Raw genomic sequence first — 27,719 nt, 5'->3', positions numbered from 1 at the left:
TACTGATCTGGAGAACACAGGATTTCATGAGATTTTTGACTAAAATCACAGACTGGCCCTGGACAAGAATAATCTTCTTCTAGATAAAAAATATTAGGACAATAAAGTCTGCACAGGATCCCTTCTTTTCTGCCAGATGATGACAGCTGGTTAAAGCAATATGAATATCTGCAACTTGAAGGGATAGTATAGCATTCAATGCACTGATTTCTGATACACACACATCTTGATACACTAAAGAAAACCAAGGCCTTCAACCTTGCAGAGCTGAACCTTTTTAGTAAGCTTCTTAGCACTGAATATATTTGCAAGGACTATCCAGATGAAAAGTCCATTCCTGCATATGTTTAAGGGCAAACTATGCCCAAAAATAAATAAAATAAAAATTAAATGCATATAATTGTTTAAAAAAAACACATTTGTCAAACTTTCCTAAACCCTAAAATCTTCTCTCATAACTGCTAAACATGATAGGAGTTGTAGTCCAGACGATGGAATGCGATTTAAGTTTGTTTTTGTTTTCTTTTGTCCGCCCGCCCCCCTCAACTCTGCACCTCAAAAGTGCAGATGTCAAAAACATAAATGTATTTATGTTTTCTTTATTAGCCAGTTAAACTGCCTGAGAGACAAGCAGCAAAACTTTGACATTACCAAAATAGCACCCCTACACACAGAAAAGAGGGAAATGTTATTTGCACCATAACCACATCAATAAGATGAAGTGGTTATGGTACGCAGAGTGAAGCTTGTAGGTCAAAGATATAACCAGAATCGAAATATGAAATTTGTTCCATACATTTTCTGGTAAGTGGGTTAACATATAGATCTAAAAACAAGTTTGACCAAGCTTAGAATGAGATCTGAAATGGTTTATTAGCTCACCTGTGAGTCTGCCCTCTTTGTAACTTGCTCAAGATCTGCTTGGAGCTTTCTCTGTTGCTCCTCGTAGATAACAAGTTTCGCCAGTAGTTGCTCTGAAAAAGAAGAAGAACACTCAACCCAACAACTATTGCTATTGAGCAAATGAAGCACTGTGCTCTTTTTTTTTTTTTTGATAAAAAAGTTCTTAAAATCAACGCTGTAAACTGTATTAAAAGGTTAGACCAATAGTTATATAAAAAGACAATCTGGTAGGAAAACCATGCAGGTATCTTTATACCAACCACAATCTCATATTAGCATAGAGTATTTTTTTATATATGCAACTGCAGTTAGATGTGGATCTAAATGAAAATGTAGCAGTTTTAGGGACAAAAAAAACGCAACAACATTCAGTGTAAAGGAACATGGCCGGAACACATGGGCAACCTAACTGGGGTTTGATCCATGTGCTCCCCCAGGAATTCAACATGGATTTGACGCAATACAATGTTTAAAACCCACTGTGTAATGCATGTGTAAATTAAATGAACACGCTAAAGTCCTAAGTTCTTACTTCATAAAAATGGCGATTTTAGGGAAACTGGCACTTTTTTTTGTAAGTTATGGGTTGCCCCCGCCTAGGGAGCTCTTCCTCACAAGACTTGAGCGCTCACTCATGGTGGAAGTGAGGGTTCAATGCTGCTCTATGACAAGAATTGCTGGCACAGAGCAGATATTGCCACGCATGCACACTACCTCCCAATATTTCTCTAACAGAAACATTAGATTGGCTGGGAGATCATGGTTAGTGATGATCTCCTGGAGGTGGTGTGAAACTGCAGAGCTTTTCGCTGCTTGTAAAAAAAGAAATACAAGAATAAAGAGTCATTTTTTAATGGAGTGGATTCCTCTTTAATCTATAGAACCACTTATCCCAAGACCATCTGAAGAACTGTAACTGTTCCAGAGTAAATTCTTTAAAATAGATGCCCGATTATTTCAGACTGTGTGCAGTCACACTAGCTCACCAGCATTCAATGGCAGCAGTGAAATGGAACAGTTAGGGAATAAAGCAGGTTCAGTGTGTCTATGGTAAAGCTCTGCTGCACTAACTGCACAGAAACACGAAAACAGGTGCTAGAAGTCTTATTTCCTGGCTAATCCAGGTCATTGTCACCTATAGGTAAAGCTGATCAGGGCAGGGATATTAAAATTAAAGAAGGTATAAAGGTAAACTTCTCATCCTACACAGTATCAGTTTTCTGTCCTCCAGATGCTTAGTCAGCATGTAGTCTTTAAAAAGGGACACTATACTCACCAGAACAGCTACAGCTTAATGTAGTTCTGGTGAGTATAATAGCTCCCTTCAGGCATTTTCATGCAAACACTGCCTCTAGGGACACCACCAAGTGGCCACTCCTCAGATGGCCACTGGAGGGGCTTCCTGGCTCAGTGCTGCACAGTAGCAGCCCTGCCGTTCAGCATACCCACACTCTGCATGGATTCAATGCATCTCTATGAGGAGGTCCTGATTGACCAAAACAGCATTTTGGCCAGTTACAGGCAAAGTTTTTTGAGACTGCCTGGCTACTAACATATCTAAGTCCACATATATAAAAAGGTTTTCAGGATATGAATAGTTACCATTAAGTGTCTGCAGTTCCGTTACAGACTCCAGCTTGTCCTCCATGTTCCTTTTGTCCTCTTCAAGTTCAAAGATTTTATTTTTCAGCAGTTCAAGGTCGCGATTTTTAGTTTCCGACTAGAATAATAATTAAAAAAAAACAAAAAAAAAAAAACACAATTTCAAACAAATATTGAAAATAAACAAAACAATTGCAGAATGTTACAGTTCACATCCAAGGAGAGGAACTCATTAATAGATTATAGACAAAATAGTAATTAAACATGAATCATGATTAAAGCATAGAAACAGAAAAGCACCTACACCAGTCAAAATGTTTAGTTTTACATTTTTTTAGTGTTACTGGTGATTGATGTTAGCAAGAGGTTTGAAGATTGTCACTGAATTAACCAAGGAGAGAGATGGAAGAAGAGAGACACCAAGAGACAGGTGAAGTAAAATGGGTACTTGTACAATTTTAAGTTCTTCTTCCAACTGTCTGATTTTGGACTTTGACCATGCCTTCAGTTTAAGGAATTTAGCTTCAGATTTACTTGCCTCTTCGGTCTTCAATTTCACTTCATCTGTAAAAGAAATGCGTATTTATAATAAGTTGGTCATCCCAAAAAATTTAATTAACTAGAAGAGGAAAAAAAAAAAAGTAAACAATAATTCAATCATTTTTGTGATCTGAAAATGATGTGGAAATTGAAGTTCGGAAACACATAAGAGTGGAATCCCCTCTGCCCCCGCAGCCCTCCCCCAAAAAAAACAATACTCATATTGCAGCAGACGCCCACGCTCCAGTCCTTTTACACAGACATCTGATAAAACCAGGAAGTGGCTGAAATCCACCTGCCGTTTACTGATCTACAATTACTTTCCATGCAAGAATTACTGAGCACGTATGTTACATAATCGAACTCTTTTTGTCTCCCACGTTTGGAACTTGTGTAGGACCCACCGATATTGGTGTACTGTGAAGTAGTGGTGGGCTTACCACAATATGGCGAAACTAAATCCTCTCATTTGTTTATGGAGATAGGCGATTTTAAGTAGACTTAAAAGATTTAAATGTGTATTTGTATGTGTGCGCTGTAATTAATCTGTATTATGTATGAGTTTTGGTCACTACAGGAGCACCATTCCTGCAAAATGCATGTTCCGGGTATGCCCCAATTCCTTTTTGTCTTTACATACTCAAACTCTGTCATACACACCGGTGGAAACCACTCATGCACGCAGAAAGCAGATTCCATTAAAATTATGAAAACATCCTCAAATGTGAGTGAAGAAACTCATTTTTGTAGTAGTATTAGGCCACGCTAATATACAAAATGTTACTTTTGGTACAAAAAGCATTTAAAAGCCACCAGTGCCTATGTAGGTGTCTGTCTGACCATGGTATGCACAAGTTGAAATGCTAGTGTACCCAAAGCTGATAATGTTAAAGTCCAGGGATATTCTCTGGTCACATCATTTCATTAATCCTCCATAATGAAGGATGAAAAGATCACAAAAAACGTTCATAGAACACCCTCTACTGTTCAGTCTTAGAAACTACACACTCCCTTTAAATAAAGAGTACTATTTTCGTTCCTCCTTTTTGGATGGAGCAGAATTGTTTATGAAAGTTCAGCGGTCGGAGAAGTTTATACCTCTGGGCAAAAAGTTGTAAAGATAGAAGTACACATTTAAATTTTTAAGTGAAATTATATCTATACATATTGTACAGTTTGTTGAGAATAATGTTTTCACAAAAAAATTGTGGGTCAAGAAGTGAAACCTTCTGATCTTCTTAAAATTAGATTTGTGAACTACATTTCCCATGATGCTCAGTCAAACTGTAGTTCACAAAGGTCAGCCACGTGTGGCAATTGCACTTTATTCAACTCTCTGAACAACCAAAGCAGAGATACAGTAGCTCTACTCCTTTATAGGTGGACCAATTTTTTGGATACCTTTTAATTTAACGACTGCGGGGGAGGCAACTTCTGTGGGTTCCACTTGGTTTTCTTTGCTGTTCCCCAGATCTCGAAGTTGTTTCTGTAATTGTAACACGGTTTGGCTTTTCTCCTGGATTTCTACCTCGTGTTTCTCCTGGATGTCCTGTATCTCAGTGCTGTGCTTATCAGAAAGTCGTCGCAGTTCCGTTTCGTGTTTATCCATCATATCTTTCAGCTGTGCCCTCATCACATGCTTCTCAGCATCTAGTTTTGACTGCAGGTTCTCTTTCTCAGACTGAACGCGCTTATACTTTTCATTTATTTCCTAAAAACAAAGACAAATTTACTGGAAATTGTTTTAGGAATTAAGTGATTATCGTTTCTAGCCAGCCGCAGCTTTTAATTAAATACAGGATTAAAAGATCACTGAAGTAAGAAGGCTGTGATTGCTTGTCAAAGGTTTGGTGAGCATGGGCTGGAAATACTATTATAAAACCAGGATCTTGTGCTATACAGAGAACTATTGCTTGTTTTCCATAAACAGGAAGTAGAACACATATTTGTAGTCCTGGTATATTGCCTGCTCAATAACCATACTGAGACCCACTGACATAGTCTGCTTAAAGGGACACTCCAGGCACCCAGACCACTTCTGCCCATTGGAGTGGTCTGGGTGCCAACTCCCACTACCCTTAACCCTGCAAGTGTAATTATTGCAGTTTTTATAAACTGCAATAATTACCTTGCAGGGTTAACTCCTCCTCTAGTGGCTGGCAACCACTAGAGGGCACTTCCTGGTCTATAGCGCAGGTTTTCTGTGCTATAGCGTCGCTGGACATCCTCACGCTGTGTGAGGACCTCCAGCGTCGCTAAAAAAAAAAGCATTTTCAATGATTTCCTATGGAGAGGTCTAATGCGCCTGCACGGCATTGCCGCGCAGGCGCATTAGGTCTCCCCCTCCGGCTGACGTGATGAAGGGGAGGAGCGTGGGCAGAGGAAGAAGTAGCGACGTGGGACACGTCACTGCCTCTAGTAAGTCACTGAAGGGGTTTTCACCCCTTCAGCAACTGGGATGGGAGGTGGGAGGGAGAGGGGACCTGCAGTGCCAGGAAAACGGATTGTTTTCCTGGCACTGGAGAGTCCCTTTAAGAAAATCAGAGTTCTTGCAAGGAAGAATATCTTCATGTGTTTGGGAAATTTATTCACTTTACCGGCACATAGAATACAATTTACGGTTATTGAATAACATTGACTTCATTGCATGACATTTTGAAATCCCCTGCAGCGATGTTAGCTGACTGCTCTATTGTGGGTCAGGGGAGGACAAAGGGATATGTCTAAAAGGCGTTGCCTACAACTCTCGTTATGTCTTGCAAGTCTACATCCTACATGAAAATATTCTTACTGTAAACTGCTGATCCTTGTTGTCCAATTCTTTCTGCAGCACGTCAATCACTTGGTTCTTTCCCAGTAATACCTCTTCCTCCTCGTGCAGTTTCTGTTTTAAGGCCTTTAGCAACTGCAAGAACGAGAATATAAAACCTTACAAATACATTGTCACTAACAAGATACACTGATATTCTGTGATCTTCAGGAAACTATTAGTAAGGACACAACATATGCAGGTAGACTTCAGAAAAACAGCCACCCCAAAATCCTGTACATTTCAGTATTATTTAGGACATTAGAAGGCATCCAAAATACTGATATATGAATGATAAAATATATACACTTATTGTCAGACTATTAATCAATAATCAAGGCCAATATCCGTATTTCATGCTTTTTAGCTGTCATTAAGGCATTAGGATAATCTTGTTTTGTTTCAGTGCCACAGAAGACCCCGAGCAGGAAGGAGCAAAAACCATCTGCGAGTTTTGCCAGTTTCCACAAAGCAACATATCCCAACAGTTATGGTTTTCGCAGACGATGACCGCATCAAGATAAATCTCTTATGGCAGTTCGACCTTCCTGATAATTAAACTACTATTAAATTACTATTTCATTCTCACAGCCCTGCTGGACTTTTGTTAGTCAGCCTGGCTCTTCACAGATTGAAGTAAGTATGAAACACAGGAAAATGATTAAAAGTCATCACACAACCACCAATCTTCCGCTTTGATCAAGTCCGTACCTGATGGAGATCTGCGGTGGCGTCAGATTTTGCTGCCAATTTAAAGAGTTCCTGCTCGTGTTTCTCAGAGAGTTCCTTCATGTCTTTCTCCTTTTCCAAGATCATGTTTTGGTAAACCCGTATCTAAAAGAAAAGTTTTAAGCACAGCTTGTGTATGAATAGTGCCGACTGCAGCCATAGTATAATAGTAACGAGAACGGATTCTCTGGAAAACATTTTGACCGAGAAATGTGTTGATCAAGACCCGGTGAAAACATGGCTTAGTCAGTTTTATGGTTGAATTAACTTCACTTCTGTCATAATCTTAACAGACAATTATTTTGTTTTTTGCTGAATTTGTGAGACCTAGAAATACAGGATATTTCTCTTGACTCCCTAATCCTAATGCGTGCATTTCTGCTGTTCCTAATATTACTATACTGTGCAATTGTGACACATGACAGGACATGCAAATTACATTTGTGCAAAAATAGTTTCTTCAAACCAAAATCCTTTTGTTACACAGCCAAATGTATTTATTTAACAAGAAAAAACAAATCTATTTTTGTTTCCAAGAAGTACTCCTCGTTTAAAGTGTGATAAACATGTTTACGTGTGGTTTTGTTTAGCTATTCAGAATAGATTGCTAAAAAAAAAAAAAAATGTACAAAGCAATATCTGTTTAAAATGTAAGTATTTTAGTGACCTTCTCAAACACATCAGCAATTCGACTAATATTTACAGTGGATAAAAAAAAAGAATCTTTAACAAGTTTAAGACTTTGCATCTTGCATATTAATGAGATTGTGTTTTATTTATCTTTGAGTAAGATTTGAGATTTTGGAAAGAAGAAAGGAAACGAATTGTATAACCAATCTCCAGGGTACTCATTCATTAAAAAAAAAAAAAAAGTGTTTGTGTTTTAGTAACCATGACACATTAAACTCGGAAGGCTGAATTCTGTGATCAGACACAGTTTTACTACTCATATTTAAAGAGAAATTTTCCAGGATACTTTAAAAGTGAGAAGTGCTATTCAAAGACCAAAGTTATGTCTGACCCAAGAAACCAGCACCAGAAGATCTGAAAATACACAGGTAAAACGACTTGTGACTTCCCTGGATCTAATGACGAGAGGCAGCAAGGAGCTCAATTAATAGTTTTAATGCATTACACAGATAATACATCGTACATTTTAAAGCATTGTGGAGAGAATACATTGAAAACCCAGTTTGGGTCGCAATGGATCTGATAAACTGGTGGCTATTTCCCTGTGAAACCCACCAATTATAATTACAGATTATGGATCATTTATTGAATTACCCACAGGACTAATCAAGTGCCTCGGAAGTGCTCACTCACATTTTCTGCGTACATTGCCTCCTTTTCTTGGAAGTCCTTTTTTTCCTTGTTGAGAAGGCTTTTTAGGCTCTCGGTCTGCTCCTGGAGAAGACTACATCTCTCTTCACTTTCACCCACCTTTCTGGTAAGGTTCTGGATCAGAATCTGGAGGTCCTGGTTTGCTGAATCTTTCTGGTTCTGGAAAAAGGTCAAACAGCAAAGTAAATTAATTAAAAAGGTCCCTGCTGTAGAATTAAAGATGGTCATGAATATGGCCAACATTTGGAACATGCTGTCTGTTTGACAGAACCTCTTCCTAGTGAGATCATAAGAACAAAGCAACCATTTCAGGTTTTAGCCAGTATGGGTTGCAAACTGTAGAAACGTTAACAAGACATTCACACTCATTCTCTGATATTTAAAGCGGTTTCAAAACTAATGAATATTAAAATCATTGGGGTAAGTTAGGAATCTATACTTTGCAAACTCAAGCTACAGGAAAGGTATTAGAGAAAGCCATTACATGGTCAAAATTTATTTTCGCACAAAACATTAGGCATCGGCATTTAAAAAAAGTGCACTCTAGGTCACAGTGTACGTCAATAACCAAGATGAATGAATGAGCAAATATTAAGTGGAATGAAAGCTGCTCACAAATAGAACAACTCATGTATTCTATAATTGTAGATGACTATATATAGATTGGTTTCCACTTCCTAAGGTATCCTTTCTCCTCATTCCAACTGGGACCTGGATTGCTGAATTTCTCAGGATTAGCTCCCTGATCTAACAATAGCCTGGATCTCAGATTCTGCTGCCTGTGCAGACACTGGAGCAGAATAAAGCAAAGGAGAACAAGCCAGTTCTTGCTAGACGTTAGTGGATTGTTGTCTCAGCTCTCATCAAGCACAGGCAAACATTTCGTTTTTACAATGGTGTCTGGTAGGTATTGCTTCAAATAAATTAACAGTGACAATCTTAAAAATGCAAAGTATGATACTGTGCTGTGAATTATGGGAGTGTGTCATCATACTGTGAATTATTATGGGATTGAAAACCTGATCTTAAATGACATGCATATCATGAAATTAAAATTGTTTAAATATACATTTTTATAATATTATAAAGGGATTTTTTTTTTTTGGTAAATACTACATACCTGTTTGGAATTTAAATTGCTTCCTAAAGGACACATGGGCTAATAGAACAAGCATGTTAACCTTGCACAGACTTTCTCCATCAAACTACATGTTCCATATATAAAAACTACGAATACCTTTAAATTGTCTGCAGAGTTCTCGGTCTCCTTAGGGACACTTTTTCCAGCAGATATTTGAAGTTCAATGATGTAGGCCTCTTTTTCTGCCAATTTCTTTTCTTTCTCAGCAAGCATGGCGTCCATCTCAGAGCCTCGCTGACGTTGTGTCTCCAGCTGAGCATCGTAGCAAACAGAGTGCGATAGTTAGGAGGGTGCAAATTCAAACACAAACAAGGACATACAGAGCGTTGGCATTCTGTGTTCTAAAAGCACCGCATCAGTTTTGAATTGCATGTGCAGCCTGAGCTTCATTCATAGTATGAATCTCACACTCAAAAGGAAACATTCAAGAATAAAGTTACACTTTTTTGTTTTGTTTTATAATGCACTATATCATATGCATCAAAAAAAAAGTAAATGAACAATATTGTCTTGTATACAGTGTGTCAAACAGGCAGACCCCTCCTTCACCAGGAAGAAACTCCACCAAAAGCCTTGCATTCTGGTCTTTGGAGGCTGTCATTGCTGGATAGGAGTTTATGGGAAGAGTTTATCACCCAATAGCTCAGGAACGTATGTAATATTGTATATCGTATATTGACAATATCGTGGATGCTATTTTTTCTTTTTTTTTTTTTTTTTTTGTGATTTATTTTCTTTATGGCATTTTAAGGTTTTTATATAATCATTACAAGACATACATATAACGTACAAACATTGGTGTTGTCAATTTACAATTTCTAGCTATTATTAGTTTTATAGCCATAATTATGTGTATTGTTAATATTTTGTTTGGGAGACTACACCTTGAAAAATCCAAATGGAAAGGATTAATTTAGGGGATAACATTACAGTTTGATTACAAATAGTTGAAAGTAGAAAATAGTTGACTTTAATTTCTAACAATCCTTTGCGCTTCCACCACATATGGTAATATTGCACCAATATTGTTGGTACACCTCAAACATAAATTTGAGTATTTTTAAAATCAAATTTATGGATCCTGTTTGGGGTGAGATACCATCAAGGTGTGGTTTTGAAATAGTTTTCTTGAAGACTTAAACAATGAATAGATTGTGTTCAATGTTTTTTTTTTTTTTTGGATCCATAAGATCTAGTCTTAATTGCATAGTTTTGGAGATCAATTTATTTTCCACACATTCCAGTTCACCATTTACTGCACCAGGCTGTGCAGAGCTGTAGATCCCACATGAGTGGTCCATAACTCTGTGACAGCTCTGGTCGGAGGGGAACAGTCTTATAAATGCAGCAATTATTAGAAATTACTTCAGTTATAAGCCAATCTTTCTTATAAAAGAGACTACAGGGTACTCCTGAGAGGGGAGAGAGCTGAGCCTTCAAGAGGCATCAGAAAACAAATTAACTTAAACACATTGTACTAAACATATACATTTACTGGTTACATAAATACTTAACACAAGTCAATTACTGGTGAATCACCTAGGGTCACAACAAATAATTTAATATTCTATCGATTATGCCAACTAATTCACAGCATAATCCACTGAAAGTCTAACTTAATCAAGCACAGCAACAATACAGTCCATGAAAAAATGCTAGGAATTGCTATGTAACCAATAATCATCACTGTGTTTGTCAAACAATTCTTACTGTTACAGAATTAGAAGCACCTTTGACAGCAATTATAGCTAAATTACTTTTTAATTCTCTCCCAGCTTTGCACATAGCAATCCTGTAGTGTTTACTCAGTATTCTTGGTCTGTAGGCTTGGACCGTGGAACTCTAGGGAGCTCCTGATACCGATACACTGTTTGAAGAAGAGACTTCTCCAGGCAGTTTCGACTGTGCTACATTCTATTTCAGGGTCATTTTTATGTAAATGCTAAAATTCATAATGCGGTTTGTTGAAGCATGTTCTATGACACAGGGGCCTTCCAGAAACTACGGTATTTATTCCAAGATCATGTGATACTTATTCAACCAGTTGTGTGGCTCCTAAATGACGGTCACCAGTCCATAGGAGTGTGACAGCAAAGGGGTGAATACTTATGTTATTAAAACACTTCATTTATTTTATTTTTGATAGTAAAAAAAGAAAGTAATGATAGCCATGTTATTTTAACACCAGGAGAAGATGAAGGAAGAATAATCTAAGAATGATCTTCTTAAAAGGTCAAAAATGCTGTAAAGTTACACATATACACGCAAAAGAAGCAAACAAATAAGAAAAAAAACACAGGAAATAAATTGAAGCTTAACAGCTTGATATTCCAATCTTTCTGGATGTGTATTTGACAAAACAAGTTATTCTGCTATTTTGCACAGCTGTCTTGTATTGTGTTATCCTGGTCCCCACTGGACTGAATCTCCTAATCTCTCTGGACTACACTTGTGTTCAACTCAACTGCACGCGTGTTGCCTAGTTTTTAAAATGGCTGTTACATACATTTCTGCTCCACGGCATTCCTTGTTGGTCCGACCTCCACAAGTGTGATCCTTTATCCTGTCTTTTGATCAGTTATGTGATCACTTTTGGGGGAGAACATGCTCTCTGTGACCCCAGCTTAACCCACAAATATGGAGAGACGTGTTTCCAGCTACCTAATTTTCTACAGGTATAAGAGATATCCACTGTCCAATGCAACTTTCCATGGACGAAAGCCTTAATGGATCCTTTGCTTGCCACTGGGACACAGATTTGGGCGGCTGGAGCAGACGGATCAGATAGCATGGGGTGCATGCACTGTAAGTGGCCTGGGGAAGAGGCTTCTATTGAGGCTTGTGAGGAATCTTCCTAGTATGGGAATTGGCTAATACTACCCCGTTTATAGCTAGTGTACCTTAGGGTTTGTATTTGCTTCTTTTTGAAAGCTTATCTTTGTTTTTTTTTTTTAATGAACCTTGGAGTCCTTAAAGGAGCACTATAGTGCCAGGAAAACAAACTCGTTTTCCTGGCACTATAGGGTTATTAGGTCCTCCCCACCCTCAGGGCCCCCCTCCTGCTGGGCTGCAGGGGTTAAAACCCCTTATGCCACTTACCTTAATCCAGCGACTAGCTCCTTCGGCGCTGGTGACCTCTCCTCCCCCTGCCGACGTCAGCTCCGAATGCGCAAGAGCGGCCAGAGCCGCGTGCACATTCAAACCGCCCTTTGGAAAGAATTACTCAATGTTTTCCTATGGACGTCAGCGTGTCCTCAATTAGATTTTTTGCATTAAAGATCGCGGAGATGCTCCCACTAGTGGCTGTAGAGGCTGGATTAACCCTTAATGTAAACATAGTTTCTCTGAAACTGCTATGTTTACAGCTGCAGAGGTAAAACTAGGGGGTAGTAAAAATAAACCCAGAGGGAATTAACTCTCTTGGGTATAGTTAGGAAGAAAGAATTTGGAATGATTAGAGAGTGCATATCTACTAAACAACTGATATAAAACAGCCCACACCCTAGGCTGTACGGATATAAAATGAAAAAAAAAAAAAATTAATTAATCAAGTCCAATGCCTAAATCAGGAGTAGATATTGACACTCACACATACATAGAAGAGAAACTTTTATCATTTAAAAATGGATACAAAAAATGCAAAAAAGACAGGGGTAGATCTACTAAGCAGTGAGTATTAGATGATTGGTGCTGTACAGGAGATAGTATGTCTTGTATAATCAAATGTCAGCCTCAACTGATACAGTGGAAAAGTGATAACTTAGTCCAAAGAGTTTACAATGTATCAGTTCAAGTCCAAGCTAAGCTTTTTTGCACATAGGGGTTTTCTGCTTAGCTTGGATTTGAACCCTTGAGCTGAAGTGGTCTGGGTGCCTATAGTGGTCCTTTAATCTTTGAGCTTACCATATACTGGCCTATCTATAACCACCCAGTGACACCCTCTATGCACGTTTTTGCTGCATGTACCCCAACTTTCTGTTTAAATTTTAAATGATGTATTAGGTCATATGCTTTGCTGCACTTCTGTATTTCTGTTATGCATCATGTCAGCTTTACTTTATGTGTAAGTTCTTGAATATACCTCAATAAAAGAAAAATGTAAAAAATGATGGAAAGAAATAATAAAAAAAAAAAGAAAAAAAAAAAAAGCAGATAATGTAGACAGGTAACAAAAACCTCCCAGGAAAGCCATAACAGGCATCCTCATGTCCAAGACCTTAAAGTATGACTAGTACATTTACACAGTGCTGGAAACCACTGTATGCTCCGCGTTACTGATAATGTAAAATACATTGCCCGTTATGCATTCACCTTTTTCTTGAGTTCTTCATTTTTAAGAGACAACTGGGACTCCAGTTCCTCCACGCGTCTTTTTAGTACAAGAATTTTGCCTCTGTTTGCAGATGCGTTCTCCGGCTCCCCATCTCCAGAAGCCTGTAAGGAAACCATTTCAGATTAAAAGCAGATAGTCACGCTAAAAAGTACATTTGTTAGACACTATAGATCACAATACCAGCATGAAAATAGTCAGAGGTTAAAGTAATTTTCTTTAGAAACATAAAAAAAAAATAAAAAAAAAATAGTATAAACATTCCAGTGTATTGAGTCTGTTTTGCTTTTTTGATACTTTCTAAAAGTGGCAATTTCAATGTAAATTTTATAACTGGGGGCAGAACGCTTTCCCCCTTCTCAATGAGTTGTAGTTTTGCGCGCTGAGAAACCTTGCAAAGCCGTGATCACGTACATGTGTGCAGCTCCAGCACAGATTCTTCTCAGTGAGAAGCCTCTGATTGGTCAATTCCCAGTCTTTACCAGGGCACGGCTGGGAAAGATTGCTGAAAGCTAAGCAAGAGCCTGGGAGACTTTCAGGAATGAAACATGCGCTAATAAATAAATAAATAAATAAAAACTCTGTCAGTATAATACAGATTGGAAACAAAATGGCACGTGTATTTCTTTAAGCCCTTATTTACCTTTCCATGCTCAGATTTCTTTTCCTGCTTTTTGGGCGACGCTACCTTCTTCAGTTCTTCCAGCTGAGATGACAGCGAGGCGATCTTGGCTTTATTTTGGAGCTTTGCTTTGGATACCTTGGCTTCAGAGGATTCCTTTTCTTCCTACATAAAAAAGGACCAGGTAAATAAACACAGGTGCAGAGTAGCATTATGGGAGATGTAATCCTTAATAACTGGATTGGCACAGGTAACCCCTCCCTGACTTCGTTATAGATTAACAAACTGTGGAATGTTAATATTTATGTAGTCCAGAATGTTCAAACATGATAATCTAGGGAACTATTTATTAGGGCAGTATAAATGCATTATCTAGAAGCAAGAGAAGATGCTAGTCGGAAAGCCTGGAAACAGCGTTTTGAAGTCATTTTATTTCACTGTGAAATAAGTGAAATTTCACACATTAAATAGGTTTCCTACAGAGCTCTGTTAGTGATATCCTTCTCGCTAGGTGTGATTTATCTGCCCATGAACCTCTGCAAATTTATGTTTATGAGAGAATTGCACATTGGTGGTAGCAGCACAGACCTTTTTCCCACTACAATCTATTTTAAGCGACTGAACACACAATATTTTTCTTTTTGTCAAATTTATGTTTATGGTCGTGGCAAACAAATCTATGAGAGTTAATGCTTAACCCCATAACACACACGGAATAAAATGTTGCTGTTTTTTTAATTACTCACTAGCATTGAGGACGGACAGTGAACAAAGCATTAAACATCACTGGCCTTAAAGGGACACTATAGGTACCCAGACCACTTCAGCTCATTGACATCGGCGCTGGACCTAGGTAAGTGACAGAAGGGGTTTGATGGAGGGGGAAACTATAGTGCCAGGAAAACAAAGTTTGTTTTCCTGGCACTATAGTTTCCATTTAAGAGTTATCAGGCCAATCCCAATAAGAATAAATGCACGAATGCTAAAATATGGCTAAACGTGCAAAAAAAAAAATGACCTATGATGTATTGTATTGGGGATACAGATGACCTGTCGTATTATACCGTAGGTATTATGGTAAACTCAATATCTCTTTTAAACATTGTCAATCACTGCAGTATCATTTCATATTATCGACAAACAAACAGACATTCCTTAGCAGACAGGCTCCTGCATTTTATATTGTACATCTGGCTAAGGGAGTTGTACATGTACAAACTACGACCTTGGAGACAATTTGTTTTGAGTGCTTGTAAATTACAGGATGCAGACTGCTCACTCTAATTGAAAACTAACTATGGAGCATCAGCGCACAGACCTTTAACTGCTGATCCTTCAGGCGCAACTCGTTATCCTTTTCTCGGATAAGTTCTTTCAGTTGAACCACCAGCTGCTCTGTCTGCGCCAGCTGCTCAGTCAGATCTGAAACCGACATGGTGCCAGCATGTGCCTGACTGTCAGGAATCTGCAAAACATTTTTTTTTTTTACCCAAAACAACAGTCATGCAAGTTTTAATAAAATAGAGTAAAAAATAAAAAAAAGTAATCATGCAAGCTTTAGAGATAGAGGATAGCAGTTGACATCCCACTGACACAACAAAACAGTATTAAACTTTAAAAGTACAAATCAAGCAAGCATTGTATAGTGCTCAACTCATTTTTAAATCAAAAATCCCATTTCATTATATTACTTGACATCACTGATTTAAAGTCGGCATCCCAGAACGCTGCATTTTGTACTATTTGTAATCAGGTATAATCAAGTGCCTTTGCTAAAACTCAAAATATATGGAATTCTCGAACTTTGAGCAATACAAAGAATGTGTCTGGTTGAGAGACAAAATGAGAGGGTGCTCAGAAAATAAGAGACTGGGGAAAACGTGCTTGCTAGCAATGTATCTTATCTTCATAGTCAGTACCATGACAGCAACTGTCATTAACTTGTAGACCCAATATAAATTAACTCTTTGTATAAATAGGGCCTTTCATTGCCCACTCTCCAACTGCACTCAATTTTCTTTGTGGACATTACATCCAGCTACACAATAAGACAGTGACTATATTGCTATTAACTATCCTCCTTGTCAAACTATTGTAACTGTACACTTACTGGTTTATGTCACATCATTGTATAATTAATTAGGGATCACTTATTTACATATCTGTGTTTGAATATTGATGTGCATGAGATATAGGATAAGATTTGTCTGTACGTTTTAAATTGATATTTTGCACCAATTCGGAGGTTTATTATTGTAACTGTGAGTACTAATCATATAGTGCCATAAAGTTATATCTAGAGAAAATGCAGAATTAGAATAAGCATCTATCTGTATTCATTTAGTAAAGTGAAAATCATTGGGAATTCAAAGTAAATTTCATATTTATGACCCAAAAAGCCATTAACAAATCACAGCTGATGCTATGCTTTATATATCTATTCATTTTAAGTATAAAAGGCAAAATCAGCACAGGAAGGGTTACTCTAACCATAAACACTGTTTTCTGGTTGGAGTAACTCTTTAGCCATTAGCCTGGCTGGTGGCCGTTCTACGATGTTGCCAGAGGTAGAAATACGCCATCCGGCAGTGGAGGAGTTAATATTTGTGCAAGCAGTATTTAAAAGCGAAACATACAGACTGCAGGAACCATGACCACTTGAAATCACTGAAGTGATCATGGTTCTTGGAGTAACCCTTTAACTGTTAGAATACCAGAGACAATTCCATGGCAACCCAACTGCTGTGTAATGCAACAGACAGACACACAAGTCAAGACAAGAGTCCGTCTAAGTTCCCAAACCTTTATTCATTCCCCCCATTTTGGCCAATTGTAAATTTAGGGTGCTACCTATTTTAACAGGCAAAAAAAAATATTTAAAGAATAATTATTTTAACCCTCATTATAGTAATAATTATCAGATAAAAGCTCAGAGCAAATGTGATACAAGCAGTCATGCTTTCCTAGAGTTAATGTAAATATAAAATATGAAGTAAATTAGCTTGCCACTTACATCTCCAGCAGGCTGGGTGCCATCAGCATTATACCATTTCCACATGGTCTCAAGTGGGCTCTGCTAGATGGACAATTACAGAAGAAAAACAAAGCAATCAACAGACTGTATTCAAATCACATTATGTAGACATGTACAATGCAAAGCGTCACTGAGGTTTCGACCTCATATCCATGATATGATTTGCTCCCTCTTCGAATCTCTGTAGTTTTGAAAAAAAAAAGTTTAGCAGCTTTTTTTCAGCATAATTCTGTACCAAAAGATTATAGTTTACATTCTTAATGATACAATGGTTCCTTGAAGCCGCTAATATATTATATATGTAAAAAAGACCTCCGATCCCCATATCTCCAACAATAAACATAACCATGACAGTGTAACACTCATCTCTCAGTCTACACGTTACTTGACGTTAACACCTATGATCCTCAGCCAGCAACAGATATGGCACAGGTTTATGAAAATGAAACAAAAACAAAAAATGGAGGGCAGTACTTACTTATGTCTAAGAAAGATGAAACATCTAGTGACCATTCTGTGTCCCCCACAGCTATGAATCATTCATACACAAACTGTAAGACACGTCACTACATCCCCTATGAAAATGTACACCTCTCCAAGCCTCGTTCATGACTGATCATGTTTTAACGTGGCCAGAAACAGGATGAGATCTAAATAGTCAAACGACAGCCAAAGAGTACAGTTACAGTATTGGAAAACACAGTCTTACAAACTCTCTTTAGAAAAAAGAAGCATTCACGTACAAAATGCTAACTGTAATGTTATCTTCCTAACTTCATAAGAGCCATTACGTATTTCGGATCGTACACACTGAACATAAATGGCTTATCAGAAAGCGGATAACATGCATAGGATATCTTTTCAAGAAATAAAATACAACAGTGTAACCGTCATTGTAATCTGCAGCTCTCGGAACATAATATCATATGTTACTATAGTCCTAGATTCTTAAATAATAATGACAAGTGAAAATTCATTTTTGGAGGGATATTTCCCCCCCCCCCCCCTTTTTTTTTTTAAATCCCTTTTTCCCCCAAGAACCCCAAAATCCTGAATTGAAAATCAAACTGAACAAATTAACTAACTGGGAAAAATTCTCAAATTAAGCTTTGCGATGTTTGGCTACATTTTACAATTTGGTTACAAACCCACTGCAATGTAATGTTTACTGAACAACTCCAGTTACTTACAGCAGTATCCAAAGTTCCATAAATCAGAAGTAATACAATGACCGACTATCTATTTTACATCCCCATAGTAACGTATGTTGTATGACGGCTTTACCGAAATCCACATCAATAAAACGCACAGTAATGTGAATATAGTGTAAGTATAACAGAGTTCCACATCAATAACATTATTACAGACTTATTCACTAAAATTGTGAATTTCCGTGGAAGTATAGCCAATTTGCAGAATTTCTTACAATTGCCTAATTCAGCCTTACATTTGAATTTCCCAACAATTGTCTTTTTCCTGAATAATTCTTTTAAAAAATGCAAGGTTTGTATGAAAATCAATACTCAATGCATGTCTGATTGGTTTAAACCCAGAGAATAGGATTTTTTCGTTTTACCCCAAATATCCCCAAATTTTGAAATAATTCATTGCTCAGCCTCATAACAGCATCTCAATAAGAGGGAGGGGTCAGAGAGGAAACTGTATATCTCATGCCCCCACATCGATGTGTGTGCAGCTAAAACCATGTATATTATCCGAGGGAACCATGTCCTTTACTCAATTAACAAGTAGATGTACTTAGAAACTAAATTGTCAGATTAAAATACTATAAATAATATGAAAAAGAATATCTGTCCTTTAAAAATATTTGTTTTGTGCGTGTCTCTAAAAACAAAACAACAGATTACGATGGAGTAGACACATGGCAAAAACTCCAAAAGTGCTCATACTGAAGCTACAAAAGTGTACTTATCATGAAAGGGTTAAACCCAAGGCTTCTATGGCAGCATGTCTATGCACTTAAGCTACGTACAAACATGAGACGTGAAGAGACACAAACACCATAAAGACCTATGCTCCCTGCAAAATCAATGTAGTTAAAAACAACAAACAGTTGTTTGTAAGGACACCGTGTCGGGGTCCTCCTTACATGGTGCTTAGAATGTCCCTTTAAACAGGAAGAAAGGAACAAAATGCATTAAAGAAAAATAATAAAATGACTCCCAGACTCATGAATGAATCACATACCTACTACAGAGTAAATAGAGTAAGATTATGTTGTTATTGTGCTTAGAATGGCCCTGAATTTTGACACTTTATTTATATACTCAAGGTCCAATGTTGGAATAAGTCTGTCATAACAAAGTAGCCTTGAAAAATCCTAAATCGTAAGAGTGGCAAATGCTAAATAAACAGGACATTTCAGGAGACAGTATTCAGGTGACATTCTGAAGACATACTAAAATATAATTTCTTTTTAAAGGGGTTAAATCATACTGGACTCCATTTGTTTACACTGGAACGTAATCATTCCATAAAGGGCTTGGAAAAAAGGCCAGTGATCATCACTAGATCCAGGACTTCAAACGGAAGTGAAAACTTGTTAAACCAGTTACTACCTGGAGTGGAACACCCAATAAGTATTACCCCACCTTGCATTCCGAGCACACATTCTAAGATTGAGAACTAGAACTGCTTTCACTCAGAACCATCGCTTTATATCTTCCTTTCTCTGTAGCAAACACCATATGTACAAAGGCTGCACACATTTCCTTTTTAACCATATAGGGGCACAATTTGCAAGCTGGTATGAGCTGGCACTGGAAAACTAAATCTGTAAAAATAAAGATATTATGGAACAGACCAACATGGTGCTTTGCAATTAAATAAGATGGCATTTTGTAGTTTCAAGTAAGCAAAAATTGAAAATAAAAATGCCAATTCAGGATGTGTTTATTGCCCAGATCTCCCCACTGCAGGTTCCCGGAGAACGTAGATGACCACCTCCGGCCTGCAACACACACACTTCCTCAGCTTAAAATCAGCTTTATGAAAACTGGGAGCAGGCAATTTCTCCAAGTGACAGCTGAGAGAAGCTGGGCGATAAATCTGCAGCTGTCACAGTGACAGGACTGGAAAGGAGAGGCAGCCATAGGCATAGCTAGGCCCAATGCAATTTGGACAAATCATCTCCTGGCGTAGAGAATTAGCCACATTGCTTCAGGTGTACATGTGAGGAGGAGGATGCACACTGGAAATGGCAGCCAGGTGTACAGGAAATACTATATTAATAACATTATACAATTATTGCATGTGTACATTTAACAGAGCTGTTTATTTAGTGACTGGTCATTGATATTTAACCTTGACACCCAGATTGTCTCTGAACTACAGCTCTCATGACACTCAGCCTAAAGGCAGGCTGCACCTAAAGGGAAAATTAGTGCAACACTAATGGCTCCTAACTACATTCCCCATGATGCTCAGGCAGCCCTGCTAAAGGCTGGCTGAGCATTTGTGGACATGCAGTGCACCTGCATGTTTCTGATTAACCAAAGTTAGTGCAACACTAATGGCTCCAAACTGCATTCCCCATGATGGCCAAGCAGCCCTGCTAAAGGCTGGCTTAGCATTTCTGGACATGCAGTGCACCTGCATGTTTTTGATTAACCAATGTTAGTGCAACACTAATGGCTCCAAACTGCATTCCCCATGATGGCCAAGCAGCCCTGCTAAAGGCTGGCTTAGCATTTCTGGACATGCAGTGCACCTGCATGTTTCTGATTAACCATCATAATTAGTGAGCTTCTAGGGGCTGAGCATCACAGGGCATGCAGTGCACCCCAGGTGCCTACACCCCCATTCTAGTTAGTCTAAAACCTGGCTGAGCATCATGGGAAGTGTAGTCCAGACACACTTCATGGTTCCAAGGTTAGCCCTCACTGACCTGTACTGACACAGCAGGGAGGGAAATCCCATGATGAAGGGATGTGGTTGTGGTGGGTAGACCCCTATATTTTCACTGAACTTGTCCTGCCCCCCAAAAACATACAGTGGGGGGTGGGGAGTGGGCAATACTTCTCTCCAATACCCCCTTCCCCGGGCAGGACCTGCTCCCTCTCTGTAATGGAGGGCGAGACTCACCTCAGCCCGGGGGTCCTCAGGGAGGTGTCATTACCCCGCACTCCTAGTGTCCCCCAGTCCCCCACAGCCTGGCTCCGGACGCCATCTTTGGAGAGGTTTAGCAGCACAGCTGAGTGCTCACGTCAAAGGACAGGCGTCAGGAGAGCCACGCCCCCATCCCAGTCACGTGATTTCGTTAGACAGTTCCTATCCCCCCTCTGCCCATTTCCAAGATGGCGGATTATCACTCGGCGTTGCCAGGTTAAGGACAAATGGCTGCTGTTTGGAGTCCGGGGGGCCGCAAGATGGCAGCCTTACACAGCTGTGAAACTGTCCCTCAGCATCCCAAGTGCAGTCTGTGGCTAGAGCAGGGAGGGGCTTATTTACTAAACTGAGAGTGGATGAGAACTGAAAAGCAAGTCAAACTGTTTGTTACCAAAATTGCTGAGCTGTAAAAATAGTCTCATTCACTAAATCGTGAATCGACTAGAATGCAAAGTTAATTTAAAGGGATTTTTTAATTTAACCCCTTAAGGACCAAACTTCTGGAATAAAAGGGAATCATGACATGTCACACATGTCATGTGTCCTTAAGGGGTTAAAGGGACACTCCGGTCACCATAACAACTTCATCTAAATTAAGTTGTTATGGTGCAAGGAGCCCCCCCGGCACACTCATACCTTAAGGGGTTAAACTGTTCTCGAACGGTTGAACCCCATTGGTTGTCTCCAGCACGATCAGCTGGTCCCCCAGGAAGCAGCGCCTTCTGAATCTGAGTTACAGGTAGCGTGCCACCATGCAGGGGCACCGCTGATTGGCTAGAGCGGTCAGTTGACACTCTAAGCCAATCAGTAGCTCCCTATTTATATAAAAGGTACATGTGTGTTCGGGAGCCTCCTGGCATCATAACAACTTGATTAAGATGAAGTTGTCATGGTGACCGGAGTGTCCCTTTACGGCCAAAATAACCAGATTGGAAAAATTCTCCAAGTGAGCTTTAAGTTTGGCTGCTATGGCCCAAAATGAAAATCACTTTGACTTGCTGACTATTCAGACTTTAGTGATTAATCCTGTGTGAAATCATTTCTATAAATCATTGTATTTAGTATATCCACATCTTACAGGATTGTTTACTAATGTGAGAATTCAAAGTGAATTTAAGGTGAAATTAAAATTTATTGTCCAAAGTAGCCAAACTGAGAGCATAGCTGAACACAAGAATCTTTCCAGTTTGTCTATTCCTACCTTGAATTTGAAACTCTCTTTGAATTCTCACTTTAGTGAATTAACAATGTCTCTGCAGAACCAGGACTTGCTAACGATAGGAAGGAGTCCCACTGCTGTTCTCATAGGCTTGCGCAGCCCATTGCATAAGGGTGTGCACACTAAAGCACAAACACACACGCCGCATATATATATATATATATATATATATATATAAACATACATATACATACACACACACACACACACACTGCTGTGTGTGTGTGTGTAGGCAATGTGTGTGAAGGCGCTGTGTGTGTGTAGGCACTGTGTGTGAAGGCACTGTGTGTGTGTAAGGGAGCTGTGTGTGTAAGGGTGCTGTGTGTGTAAGGATGCTGTGTGTGTGAGGGGGCTGTGTGTGTTTGTGAGGGTGCTGTGTGTGTGTGAGGGCACTGTGTGTGTGAGAGGGTGCTGTTAGTGTGTGTGTGTGTGTGTGTGTATGTGTAAGGGTGCTGTGTGTGAGGTTGCTGTGTGTGTTTGTGAGGGTGGTGTGTGTGTGTGTAAGGGTGTTGTGTGTGTGGGGAGGTGCTGTTAGTGTGTGTGTGTGTGTGTGTAAGGGCACTGTGTGTCGGTGAGGGTGTTGTTAGTGTGTGTGTGTATGTGTAAAGGTGCTGTGTGTGAGGGTGCTGTTAGTGTGTGTGTATGTGTAAGGGTGATGTGTGTGAGGGTGCTATATGTGTGAGGGTGCTGTTAGTGTGTGTGTGCTGTGTGTGTATGTGTGAGGGTGCTGTGTGTGTAAGGGTGCTGTGTGTGAGGGTGCTGTTAGTGTGTGCTGTGAGTGTATGTGTAAGGGTGCTGTGTGTGAGGGTGCTGTGCGTGTGAGGGTGCTGTTAGTGTGAGGGTGCTGTTAATGTGTGTGTGTGTGTGTGTATGTGTAAGGGTGCTGTGTGTGTAAGGGTGATGTATGTGTGTAGGGGCTGTGTAAGGGTGCTGTGTGTGTGTGTGTGTAGGTACTGTTTGTGTGTATTGTGTGGAGGTGGGGCGTTTAGTTAATATCCCCCCTCCCTTCTTACCTTTTGTAGGGAGGGGGGACTGTGCTGCTGCCATCCCTGGTGGTCCAGTGGTGAGTGAACTCTAGCTCTAGTCTGCAGGGCTAGAGTCCACTCTACTCTCGTGAGATCTGCGCATTGCCACGACAACGCTCCGACCCTGCGAGAGGAACCCGGTGGAGCTGCTGGCAAGAGCTCCCCGGGTCCTCTCCTGCCTCCCTCCCTGCCTGTGGGTCCGTGAGGGAGATCTTTGATAGCGCGTGCCGTGGGGATTAGGGTGTGCCCAGGCACACCCCGTGCGCACGCCTATGGCTGTTCTCTATGTCTCAACTGTCCCAGGTTCAGCGTGAGCACCCCAAACACAAGGTCCTGTGTTCTGCCATCCCAGATTTGTTCCCTGTTTCCCCCGAATTTCCTGCATCAGCACAGCGCAACCATATCTGACCTGCACACATCGCACAGAGTAAGATCAGAGCATCCAGCCGCTTTCCATTCCTAGAACAAGTGGATTGTAGATCTCTAGGCGTTCCTGCTAGTCTGTGGCTTTCACCACACCATAATTATAATTTCAATTCACTATAATTCAAGCTTTACTTAATAAGCCAGTGGGAGAGATTTATCAGAGTGTTGTGATTTAAAAAGTGGTGCAAAGTTGAAAAAGTTCCAACTGGTTTCCATGGTAATTACCACACTTATAGAATTTTGTACCATTTGTCACATCACAAAACTTTGATCAAACGTTTAACAAGTCTCTCCAGCATCTCCCACAATGGTAAGGTGAGAGATCCACTTGGAACTATGGTGACACACAAGAGAACCCCGACCTGTCAAGGGCCACAGCTGCAGCATTGGAGGGACCCCGTTTGTTTTGTTGAAGTTGGTTACAGTGTATGTATATGTAGCTGGATCGACAGACAACAGACAATCTGAATTACTGAAATTGCTGTAGATTAGAACAAAACTTTAATAAAGATTTTTTTAACCACTTGAGGACAGAGGCAATTGAACAAGTTCTGAACCAAAACAAAACCTTGAATTCGAGCCATGTGTTTGTCCAACCATAATTTACCTTTCATATTAAGTGCAACCACACTAATTATGTACTTTTTTTTTGTAACCCCTAAAGGATATTAGGACATTCCATGCGATCCTAACAATAGTGGGATTTAACACCGTTAGTATGACATGCAATGTCCTAATGGTTTGTTGTGAGCAGGATTAACTGCCCGCTCACACCAGGGAGACTCAATTATTACACCAGCCTAGATTTATTTAAAATTGTGTTTTGCTTTGAAACGCTAGCCCCCCCAGAAGCTTACCTACTGCAAAATTAGTAGAGGTACATGAGCTTTTTGCAGTGATAAGTTACCAGATCATAAATAAAATGTTGAAAATGGAAAAAAAGGGGGAATAAAAAAGCTTATAATATTTTTTACACATTAAGTGCAACTGAAGAAAAAGAACGTAACATAGATTAGTGTATCAGTCCTGATTGTTAAATGCCATATATATATATATATATATATATATATATATATATATATATAGGATCTAAATAATTTTTGTTTTTTAAATTGAACATTTTTCAATAGAAAAAGGTTACAGTAACACAGCAAATCAGTAATACGATGTGCATAATGATCTACAGATACAAACACACAACTTGTCTCGTACACACGTAATTTCAATTTGTTAATTAGGATGTCTAGCGTTAGACTCACAAGTGACTAAAACTAAAGTTCAAATAAAATCTTAAACTAGAAGGGGGGCAGGAAGGAGGGAGGAGAGATAGAGATCCTTGGGCACTCTATGGATAACCGGTAGTACACTCATCTTATGTGCCATAATGTCTGTCCCTGCGAGTCCAGACCCTGTCTAATTTCTACAGTATGCCCTGATTTCTATGCTCCATTTCCCCATTCATTTTGTTTTGGATTGGAGTGTTTGTATCGGTCACACCATGAACGCTGCCAGACATCCCTTTTACAGAAACAGAAGCCAGGTCTGGTAGTATTAGAGTCACCGGTCACTGCACGCCAGAGCCTTTTAAGGCTTCTTAGGTCGTCCAAGTTTCTGACGATCGTGAGCATGCATGCGTCGTCACATCGACATCACGCACACACGTTTCGATGTCACATGACATCTATGGAACAATCAGAGCCCTCCTTTACTTATTTAAACCTAAAACAGCTCGTTTTCAGTGCCTCGTCGTGATTTCCAGTTTGGTTACCAGAGAGCACATTATTTGTATTGTCTCTTGTGTATTCAGACCTTGGCTTGTACTTGGACTATTCTGACTTCTGTTTCCCTTGACTTTTGCCTTGTCTGCTGTTTACATACATTCCATTTCCCTAACCTGGGCCTATCCTGTACTTTCCTATATTAACGTTTAATCCGGCCAATCTAAGGTCTAGTAATACGGTTCAGGGTTTTGTTATTTATTTTATTTGTTCTGTGTGTTGAGTGTTGAGTATTCTGACAGTATCATTAAAAGTGTTGGAGGAACTGTTGTGGACTTCCAGTGTTTTGCGATAGTGTTTTTGGCTGCAGTGAGAATATGTAGTGCCAAGGATTGTCAAGTCAGGGAACATAGAACAAATGAGAAGAGGCCCCTAATACAGGGCTCAAGACTCAATAAACTACCTGTTACATCAACAGTACTTCTTTAGGTTAAACACAAGTTCCAATTTTATTCATTAAGTAAAGTCAACATATATATATATACCGAAACATCCACTGAAAATAACAGACCATGTGCCAAAAATAAATTTGAGCAAATGAAGTGTTCAACCCTGTTGGCTACAGTCTGGTTTCCATCTCACGACCAAGTAAGAGCACGGTTGGATAATTTTGAACACCCTCCAGATTTGTAGTGCTAAACCTGTGGCTGCTAACGCTTTATCTAGGTTAGGGCTCAGGTGTGACGGAGTCCATGTACACAACCCCCCAAAAAAAGAAACAAAGCAGAATTAATTAGATCAGACTGATCACAGTATAAAACGTTTTGATCATATCTAAACCGCACTGAAATGGGTAAATGTCCTCGGTAGGTAAGTTAAGAAAAACATATTTTTGTGATATAAAGTCACAGAACTGCCTCATGGTTTATGGTGTTTCCAGAACTCCTCAACAGGTTAATTTGGAAACTTTAGGCTCTTCCCTGTGTTGTAAGACTCTGCCTCACTTATCTCCCTCAGGATCTATATTTCATTAACATATATTCTGGTAGTTTAAGAAGAATTTCTCCTAGATGGCAGTAGAAATACAATGGATTGTTCTCCTGTAGAAGGTTGTCGTGCACTTATAGCTACGCTGTCAAACCCAGCCCCCACCATGAGTATTTCATTATTATTATTATCATTATTTTATTATTTATATAGCGCCATCAGATTCCGTAGCGCTGTACAAAGGGATCATACAAATAAAATAGACCTCAATGCTGTACTCTCACACATGCGCGAGAATACAGTGCTGACTTCGGATCTTGGCAGCTGAAGGAGCAGGAGTTATGAGGAGCAACAGGAAGAGGAAGACAATGGTGACGCCTGCCAGGGACAGGTTCGGATAAATAAAAATCCCCTTTGCTTGCCTCCATGGCCACAGATCCTGAGCGGCGATGTCACCATCAGGGGTCTTCGCAAATTATGTAAAGACCCCAGACTTTGACAGTTCCGCTTTAATATGAGATGAACAGGTATGTAGTTTGCATAAAATATATATGCAAATAATTTTTACTCTTACTTTTTAAAAGCCAGGTCGGCTTGTGTAAGTAGAAATAAAGGCTAATAAATGCATGCACTTCAGTGAACTCTCAGCTTTGAGGGAGGATTTATTTTCTAAATACCAAAGTGGAGCAAAAATAGCTAGCCAGTGGTTATTTTAGTTGCCCTGAGAGTTCTGTTGGCAGCCTTGGTTAGAACTCTCCTCGAAGACTGGATTTCAAATTCTACAGTCCTTGCCACCTCTCACTGCCTGGCATTTCTGTGTGTGGATAGAGGGGTATATGCTCCTGGCAGGACAGATCTAGTACATACCCTCTCATGTATATTAGTGCAGTCTGTGAGCCAGTGCCAGACTAACACAGGGTCTGGGGGAGCTGTAGTTCCAGGCCCACGAATTACAATAGGCCCAATCTGCCTGATATTTGTATTGTGTGATGTGATGTGGCTTAATATGCTGGGTATTATACTAACATGTGGACACTGAGGCACAGGTTTCTTTCTTGGCCTGACCACGCATCGTGGGAAACACGGCCTATAAGTCCTCTCAAAGGTAGCTTTTCCACTGTATATACAGTACTAACCTATAGCTGATTTATGTCCTGATTAGTGA

The 27,719-nt window shown here is 39.5% G+C and overlaps 1 protein-coding gene across 7 annotated transcripts in view; it reads right to left on the bottom strand.

The window, feature by feature from the left end:
• The window catches only part of LOC134579425 (golgin subfamily B member 1-like), a 146,027-nt gene that overhangs the window by 41,661 nt on the left and 76,647 nt on the right, over positions 1-27,719 (bottom strand). For 4 of the 7 annotated variants that reach the window (XM_063438711.1, XM_063438714.1, XM_063438716.1 and 1 more), the window contains exons 1-13: positions 21,152-21,277; positions 17,031-17,090; positions 15,336-15,482; positions 14,039-14,182; positions 13,377-13,499; positions 9,162-9,317; positions 7,907-8,083; positions 6,566-6,688; positions 5,837-5,950; positions 4,447-4,756; positions 2,960-3,069; positions 2,506-2,623; positions 883-974 (exon numbers count right to left, since the gene is read on the bottom strand). The exons of 1 other annotated variant lie outside the window; for it this stretch is intronic. In XM_063438711.1, coding sequence (XP_063294781.1) covers positions 883-974; positions 2,506-2,623; positions 2,960-3,069; positions 4,447-4,756; positions 5,837-5,950; positions 6,566-6,688; positions 7,907-8,083; positions 9,162-9,317; positions 13,377-13,499; positions 14,039-14,182; positions 15,336-15,482; positions 17,031-17,075 — 1,659 coding nt within the window. In that variant the 5' untranslated portion in view covers positions 17,076-17,090; positions 21,152-21,277. Of the gene's footprint in view, positions 1-882; positions 975-2,505; positions 2,624-2,959; positions 3,070-4,446; positions 4,757-5,836; positions 5,951-6,565; positions 6,689-7,906; positions 8,084-9,161; positions 9,318-13,376; positions 13,500-14,038; positions 14,183-15,335; positions 15,483-17,030; positions 17,094-21,151; positions 21,278-27,719 lie in introns of those variants that run through there. 2 more of the 7 variants (XM_063438713.1, XM_063438712.1) reach the window with 2 other exon arrangements.

This window comes from Pelobates fuscus, chromosome 12 (assembly GCF_036172605.1).
Source record: "Pelobates fuscus isolate aPelFus1 chromosome 12, aPelFus1.pri, whole genome shotgun sequence".
Taxonomy (NCBI): Eukaryota; Metazoa; Chordata; class Amphibia; order Anura; family Pelobatidae; genus Pelobates; species Pelobates fuscus.
This window is presented reverse-complemented; position numbering and strand designations above follow the sequence as displayed.